This window comes from Trichoderma aggressivum, assembly GCF_033847375.1.
Source record: "Trichoderma aggressivum f. europaeum strain CBS 100526 chromosome Unknown scaffold_004, whole genome shotgun sequence".
NCBI classification, from domain to species: domain Eukaryota; kingdom Fungi; phylum Ascomycota; class Sordariomycetes; order Hypocreales; family Hypocreaceae; genus Trichoderma; species Trichoderma aggressivum.
The window spans coordinates 1,129,147-1,137,649 of NW_026946370.1; the positions used below are offsets into that span (position 1 = coordinate 1,129,147).

The window sequence follows — 8,503 nt, forward strand, 5'->3', positions numbered from 1 at the left end:
TGAGAGCAGCGAGGAAGCGAGACGCAGTCTCAGCTCCAGTATGGGGCTATTTGCGACTGCGGGAGACCTCGACGGCGTGTAACTCAAGCGGGTCTGTTTTCACTCCTGGCTAATGCTCGTCTGCCTTTCTCTCCCTCTCTTTACAAACAAGAGTGGCTCGGCTGATTCAGACGCAGTAGAGATGATGTTATGCATGAATGCACCTTGATGTATGAGAAGGGAGACGCCCTCGTGGTTGAAAACTGGCCATCCGCATGGCGGAAGCCATACTGGGACACTTGTGGAGGATACACGTGCATGTTAAGGTGTGTACTACATAACACTCAAATTGCATGTAGCAAATCCCTTACAATGCCCGTGCAATTGGTAGCCTGATGGGTTTCTAGGACCAGACCAGAACTTGCCTCATTCATGGACACTACGTGTGCTCATCGAGATGCGCTTCAAGCATCGCCTCGTCTACCCTAAGCTTTTCGATGATTGGACCGATCTCACGGCAACTCGAGAACTTTGTGACTTATTCGCCACGTGTATCCAGCACCGAAGCTCTTACTACCTGTATATGCTTACTGTAAGGCATCTGTGCTTGGGCTTCCATGCTGCCATCTGAGCAAGGTCTCCATTGGACGGAAATGTTCGTCGGTACGCGTCCGTATGGTTAAGGCCACCAAAGTGGGCCATCAATCGCTTGATGCCTCAATGTTTGCCTGCCACAGTGATTTGCGGCTCTGGGGTATGACGGGATGCTGGCCTATCATGTCCCACATCACATGGCATCAAAATGCTGAAGCGTGTGTCGGCCACAACTCCCCCCATGCACATACAGTCCGATACGCCTCATGCGCGCAGATGCAGACCTGATTGGAATCACGCCACTAGTTTTGGGTAGCAAGGCACTCGTTATACTATCGGAAGCACCCGTTGGCCAGCATGTATAAGCGAAGGGCCTTCTCCGGCCTCAATGCAAGACTGCCCGATTCGGTCCAAAGCCGGAAGGAGGAATACGAAGCCAATAGCTGCATCTGGAGAGGGCGAAATCACCACTCACCAAGGGGAACATTCATGACCACCACAAGATACCGAATATCTATACCAGTACGATGTTGGCAGGCCGGATTTGACTGCTTGTCTCTTGGCTATACAGTATGCCGTGATCCAAACTCCCGCCGCCATACGATGAGCCCTTTGCATGGCATTCCTGGCTGTTGGAAACCGAAAACCGAAAACCTAAAGGATTTAAAGCCTAGCAAACTTATGGAATAGATGTCCGGCTGGTCGTTGATGCGAACCATGCAAGTGTCGTGCGGTCCCACAAAGCTGAGCCGAAATAGGGATGTCAAGAAGTCGGAGGAGGCTTGTGGGGGAGCGGGACAAGAAGCATCCACGGCGAAGATGCAAGGTTTCCACGAGCATGCGATGACATGGGTGCGATGGCATGGCATTGGCAAGGGGGATGGGATAGGATGCTGGTAACGGGCTCGCTTGGGGACAGCTGAGGCGTCGTGAATGATGCCATGTGTGGTTAGGATGCTGAATTCGCCGAGTTTAGTTTCGGGGGTCATTATGCGAAGAGTCGATGGCGGTGTCAGCTCGGTTTGCTTCCCGGAGAACCAACCGATGCTCCCGGACGTGTGCAGTCTCTTGGTTTGGCTGGGGGGGTTGAGAGTTGACGTGGTTGCATCGTAACTGCATAGTCGTCTATCACCGCCCCGATGGCGGGAAACTGAGCGGAGAGTTTGTGCATAAATTTTAGTTGAGGCTGCTAAAAAAAAAATTAGAGGTCTCTGCTGTAACATTCAGTGTTGGGGTGGAGTTGCAGATCATTGAACTCTGATAACAAATACGAGTGTCAAATCAGCCACCCATTGTTTATTTCGATGGCGTTTTGAGGACGGAGCTTTAAGACGTCAGTGTTTGATTGAATAGCAACCCGCAACTTTACAAATAATATCCAGAGACACTGCGATGGAGTTAACAATGTATCGCTTATGTTACAGTACATGAAGTTTTTCATACTTGTGATATTCCAACCAATATTATTTTCTCATATAAGGCCTCGTCACCGGCGTCATTACTCTTCATCCTCTTATCCGTGGCGTATAGGTTAGCACCTGAGGAGAGGGTTCATCAGAGGCGCTAAAAGTGATGATGTGACTACTCCATACAGGTGGCCCTTGAGGTAAAGGTAATCTGGATCACACGCCAATATTTGGGTCTCAAAGTTCAAGGGATGGCTGGCTGAAGCTACAAGGTTGGGGTGAGGGGGAGGCGTTATAAGAAAGAGCCTCAGTTGCGCATCTCTCAGCTACATGATGACCCCAACATACCAGCTCCAGCGCTACATGTATCTACCATTGAGCGCAATCAGTACTAATTCAACTTGAGAAGAGCAAAGCTACATGCATGACATGGAGGTGATCAATACCTTACCAATAACCAGCCACGTGACTCGCCAGGCAAGATGGAAATTCGAACTCTCGGCTTCCCTGGAACGAGCCCCAAATCAATCCACCCGCTCTGGAGAGATCCGAGACATCAAATGACATGGACACTTTGACACTCCAGAGGGCCGGCGACAAACAAAACACGACGCCGCCCTTGCGTGCGACTTGGCCACAAGGGAACATGACATGAAGCCCTCCCTCTGCGCCGGCCTTGTCGCGTGCCACTTCGAAACGCCTGTTTCAACGGGCGCAGCAACGAACGTACGAGTGTGTACATGTATGTAGGACTGACTGACGCCCAGGTTGAGCGCTGCTGCGTGTCGTGTCGTGTCGTGCCGTGTTTGTCTGCCCATTAGCCGAGCGTGTCTGGTGCCTTGTCGTCTTAGTCATTGAGGCTGCGTGTGTAGGAGATGATGGTGATGACGGCTCAACTGTACCTTTAATAGGTTAGTACTAAGTATACTTGTACAAGCACAATAGAGGGCATCTCCAACAGCAAAAGTCTAAGTCGTTGACGCATCGGGACTGGCCTCGGCATCCCAGCGCGTACTCATACCCTTTCTTATCCTTCTTCTTCTTCTTCTTCTTTAATTTTCTTCTTCTTCTTCTTCCTTCTTTTCTTGGTGCTTCTTTTTCTTCCCGTCTGCACGTCTAAATGGAGCAGGGCAGGGGAGATTGCATTGGCTTCTAGGTCACCTTTCGCTGCTGGCTAACCAAAACACGGACCCCAGCCGTCCAATGGATTGCCGCTAGAGGCGTTCGGGAGACCCGCCTAGCTCGACCTTGGTTCAGGGCTCAACGGCGCTATAAATGGGCTGCAGGGCTGCGCGGCGCCTGATTGGCCGCGGCCGTGCTAAGCGTCAGGGGCACGACGGGTCCCAGGCCCAATTCGACCTGTAGGTAATTTCCCACAGGCGCAACCCCGCTCGGCTGGGCCACTTAGGGGACTGCCAGGCCGCTGTCCTGCATGCTGTAGCGCCTGAGTGCCCTGTTGCCGCTCGCCAGGCACAGCGAGGATTGACCTCCAACCTCCCCCCCGTTTGGCTGCCAGTTGATCTTTCTCGTCCTGCTCCAACCATCGTCGCTGGCCAGAAACAAAAAAAATCTACATCTCTTACCGGGAGAGAGAGGCGTCTCTACGTTCATTGTCCCTCTCTGCTGCCGTTACCTTCTTTTTCTTCTTTCTTCTCTCTTCCTACGAAGACTCTTCCTTTTGGATTGCACAGGCTTCATTCTTTTAGCTGTGCATCCGTCCGGTCCTTTCTCATTGCCTATAACGCGTTCTTCACCACTCCTTTTATTCAACCAACAAACGACGACTACGATATACATTCCTTTTTCTTCTTCTTCTGTCTCGCAGCTCAGCCGGCTTCAAGCGTTTGCTAGCTAGTCCTGCGGACAACCTGCCTAAGGGGAAGGAAAAAAAATTATGTGAGTTGCACCTGTTTCGCAGAGACACACAATGGCATGGACACGGGGAATGGTGTGACGTTTGGGAAGAGGCTGGGGGATCTGCTGCGCCAACCCCTCCTTGGAACGTCGCGATGTTTGTCTGTGCGTCCGATGACAGCTGTGAAATGGCAGTGACGTCCGCATCCATGGTCATGAGAGACGGATGAGGAGAGAGAGAAAAAGAACCGCCTCTATATATCCCATCGTTTGGCTGGACCACGCTCTGTAGTACAACATGTCTTGAAACAATATGCTGACCATGACGTCTCATTAGCTAACCATCCATTCATTCACTCTTGAACGCAACCAAAATACTTGGACATTTTTGCCCAATATGCCTTCACTCACTATGATGCGGCGATCCGTCGACGAGGCTCACTTCGATGTAGCCCGCTCGGTTTCTCAAATCGCCAACAAGATCCGCCCTGCAGGCCAGATCGGTCCCCTGAAAGTCTTCGCTCGAGGCGATGACTCCGACAGCGGCTCCGACACGGTCATCAACGCCTTGTTGATCGTGCTCGGCATTGCCTTCTTTATTCTCATCCTTGTGTCTATCCTGCTTGTGCTTCGCCGAGTTCGCCAGAAGCGACAGCTGCAGAACCCGGAGACCCAGGAGCCTATTCTACCCTCCTACAACGATGTCAAGAACCACCGGGGCCTCACCATTGAGACCACGCACAACGGTCGCTCCAGCGTTCTCTTCATCAGCCGCGATGGCCAGCCCATGCTGCGGACCCCCGGCTCACCACCTCACTCCCCCGACAATGTTCCCGAGATCCACATCACTTTCCCCGATGAGCAGGACGAGCAAGGTCGCCGGAAGAGTGGCCGAGTTGTCGTCGTTCGTGTTGGAGAAAACGCCACAGTCGGCCTTGAGCCCATGCATGACGAAGAGCTGCCCGCTTACGAAAAGGAAGCCAAGGGCCAGTTTTACTCCGTCGACATGGACAAAATTGGTGGCCTCAAGGAGAAGGACCATTCCTACTTCGACCACTACTGAAGTAGCTAATTGATCATTATTCTTCGTCCTCCGAATCTCCTACTACATCCCAGGCCATGCCTACCAAAGCAGAAAAGAAAAATACACGACGACATAAAAAAATCACCTCCACCACGCTCTTACCTAGACTTAACGATCCTCTGTGTGACGACTTCCTTTGGATACCAAGTCTTGGACACTCAATATTCTCGATACCACGTTTCTCTATTCGTTTTTTCGTTTCCATAATCTTCAATTCGGTATTCTCGAGTCCCGGTATCCTTCTTCTCCGAGGAAGGTTATTTCATTTCTCTCCCTAGCGGATCTTATGACATATAGATAAGCACATGGCGCAACTACATGTGAGGGGTTACAGTTTATGCAGCGGTTTCTTCAAGTTCTGTTTTTTTATATCGTACACAGCTGCCATGATTGGGTCTACTATTCTGTCAATTCTCTCTCTCTCCCCTGTGGGGTTATTTTTTTTTTCAACACCTCGCCTCCGCGTCAAAACAAATCTTCTGCCCTCATGCTAAGCCGCTCATGAAGGGGTTTGTGGAGGGAGGGTTCGCACCAAGCTGGGATTGGCTTGGTTTTTTGTTCTATTGGGCTGGTGTCTTAGAAGCACATAAAAAGGGCGGTTGTTTTATTTTAGTAAGAAAGGGGAGGAGGTTTATGGAGTGGAGGGATAAAAAGGGGGGAGGAAGTGGACACAAGACCTTAGTACATCGCGAGACTGGCCATCTTGATGAAAGAACTGAAGATATGGCTCTTTTGTGATATAGCTGTATAGGATATTACATAGTGTATAATCAAGAATTATGCCTTTATATTGTCTTTGTCATCGCGACCTTGATTGCCATGTCGGTATATCACGTTGTTAGACTGACATTACTGGAGAAATGGTTTCGTCAGAATATATATTCGCGACCATGAAGGATTCCCCAACATGCTCACAAAGAGAATCCTTCATGATCAGCATTAATGTATACATCACGCAGCGTGTCAACACGCCATCTCAAACAGGAGGAGTCGCTGCCGCTTCCCCAAACCTTCACCTTCTTCACCATATATATCCGGCCGCCGCAGTCCATACACCAACTTTCATCAATACAGCCGTCGCGCCATTTGTCCAATCCAACGTGCAGTCGGCGCACATGTAACGGCAGAAAACTCCTAGCTATACACAGAGTTGCCCCGTCTTCAATTTCCAAAAAAAGGGGCATTATACAAAAATCAGAAACGCCCTAAACACCGACGCTTTATCATACGATCAACATTCAAACCACTCCAAAAAAGTAATTCTCCCAGTTCTTTTTTCTCCTTCATTCTTTTAATTAAAGCTGTTCTGCTGCGGATACGGAGGTGCACCAGTATGGCTGCCATGGTACGGCGGCGGCACATAACCATTCATCATGATGCCCTGCTGCGTCGGGATGAATTGCTGCGGCTGGGCGGGCGAAACGTCCTGCGGTCGAAACATGGCCTGGTTGGGCATGGCGTCGTCTATCCGCAGCATGGGCATGCCGCCCTGTCCGTTCAGGACCTCGGTCGGCATCATCTGGTAGTTGTTTGGCATCATGGCCAGCATGTCAGACGGCTGCATGCCCACCGCCGTCTCTGCGTCGTAAATGTCATTGATGCCCATGGATACGTTGCGCGCTTGAGCGAGGAACAGGGGGACGCCGGGCGGTCCGTGGTCGCCGTCATAGCTCGATTCTGGAGTAGAATATGGCATCATCAGCGGTGACGCACTCTTGGACGATGTTTGCTGGGTCGTTGATGGTCCCATCCACCAGTCGGACACGGGCATATTCGCGGCTCGGCTCCTCTGTTCATCTTTCATGTCAGGGATGCTCATTCGCTCAATAAAAACATCCGATCCAAATAGAAATTTGTCCTCGGTTGGCTCTTGTCCGGTGTTTATGGCAGCGTTACCTCGATCGAGTATCCTCCCGTTCTTGTAAAACTCTTCCACCATTGCCTTGTTACAGTCATGCTATCCGTCGTTTGTTAGATTACCAGAGTTAAACAAGTTACAGATTGAGAGGGGAAAGCCGATGGGAACAAAAGGAAGAAGGGGGAGAGAAATAGAAAAGAGTCAAAATGCAACATACAGCTTGCTTGGCCATGTCGAATATTTCGCCCCATGCCTCGGTTATCTCCATGATGGTGCCGATCAACGACTTGATCTGAGCCTCGCTAGTCTCGGCGCCTCTCCACACCGGTGCTGTGGTATCCATCAGGTTTTCGTACAGGTTATATTGCAGAGCGATGAGCAACACTCGAATACACTGAGTGGACATGTGTGCAACCGAGTAATCGCCTACCAGTTTAGGGGTTCCGGGATTTGGCATCCTATCCGTCTCGATCTTAATGGCTTCTAGAAACCGGGCTAGACTCATGGCGTGTGCGACGGCCTGCTTTTGACACCGAGCAATAAAGTCTGGAGGAAGTTTTCGAAGGATTTCTATCGAGGATTGGTTTCGGGGTCCCGGCAATGAGAATCGATAGAGGTCGATGTGGCTCACGGCCATGTGCGTATGGAAGAAACAATATCCTCTCCACTGGTCCGAGGCAGCATATCGAGACATGCTCTGGTCAGTCAGTCGTAGCTCGTCGTGTATGGAAACGTGGAACCTAGTTAGCTCGCTCTGCAACGCAGCGATATCCTCCATAACCTTTGATGGCTCCAGGGCTGCAATGGCTGTTCCAGAAGGCAGTGCTAGCTTTTTTGTCGCTCTACAAGATTGTAAGTATTTTGACCCAAGTTGTAGACGGCTCTTTCGAGAGAGGGGCGAGAGACTTACACTTGTATGCGGTGCCGAAGATCGACGAGAAGAATTTGGATTCCGTGTAGGCCCAGAGCCGGTGAGCAGCGCGAAGGCCTGTCATGAAGCCTCTCGGCAACCACCGGTCGATTCTCCCTAAAAGCAGCTTCATTGCAGGGCAGCCTAATCTTCATATTCTCGGCTCGACAAGATATGTACTCTTCGTATCCACCTGCTAATAGGCGGTCAAGGCTGAAAAGCTGCCACGCAATACGCCGAAGACATTCTTGTTGAATAAAGGTAGAGTGGCGTGATGTGACGTCCCAGTTCAGCTGCAAGCCTATCATAAGCCTTGAGGCCACGCCGAAGCATTGCCACACTTTTGCGTGCGAACCGTCGAGAATGTTGAAAAGAATATTTAGGGCGAACAAAAAGAGGGCGCTCTCAGAAAACTTGTAGATGTTGCGGTAAATATGCATTTCGACTTGCTGGCTGCATTTTCTCGCAAACTCCCGGCCGGCTAGGCCAGGATTTACGAAGAAACTGGTAACGGAGCACACGGCCGCTGCCTGAGCAGGAGGAAATCTGTTTTCCTAAGAACAACCATGTTAGGCGATTCTGGCGGTCACTTGGCATGCCATGGTGGTCCTCATACCTGAACGTCTCGGTAGGTGACTTCGGGGTGCAAAAAGCCCAAGCTTGGCATCATGTACAAATAATCAAAATAGGCATCCAAGTGGGTAAGTATGATGTCTTTTCTGAGTAGCATGTCCCTAAAGCATTTACCGTTAGTCGCTGGATACAACTCTTCTTTGACGCAAAAAAAAAGGGGGGGGGGGGGGGGGGGGGGGGGAAAA

The 8,503-nt window shown here is 50.7% G+C and overlaps 2 protein-coding genes across 2 annotated transcripts in view; one reads left to right on the top strand and one right to left on the bottom strand.

The window, feature by feature from the left end:
* Positions 1-4,230: 4,230 nt before the first annotated feature.
* On the top strand, positions 4,231-4,896 carry Triagg1_1922 (uncharacterized protein; the record flags this gene model as incomplete). The annotated part of the gene is made up of 1 exon (XM_062896046.1): positions 4,231-4,896. The coding sequence occupies one exon, from the start codon at positions 4,231-4,233 to the stop codon at positions 4,894-4,896; it is 666 nt and encodes a 221-aa protein (XP_062759461.1).
* A 1,312-nt stretch (positions 4,897-6,208) lies between these two features.
* Triagg1_1923 (transcriptional regulator family: Fungal Specific TF) overlaps positions 6,209-8,503 on the bottom strand; it is a gene marked incomplete at both ends in the record, with an annotated part of 2,582 nt that continues 287 nt past the window's right edge. Inside the window, 4 exons of the mRNA XM_062896047.1 lie at positions 6,209-6,874; positions 6,993-7,617; positions 7,686-8,239; positions 8,302-8,419. Coding sequence (XP_062759462.1) covers positions 6,209-6,874; positions 6,993-7,617; positions 7,686-8,239; positions 8,302-8,419 — 1,963 coding nt within the window. The remainder of the gene's footprint in view (positions 6,875-6,992; positions 7,618-7,685; positions 8,240-8,301; positions 8,420-8,503) is intronic.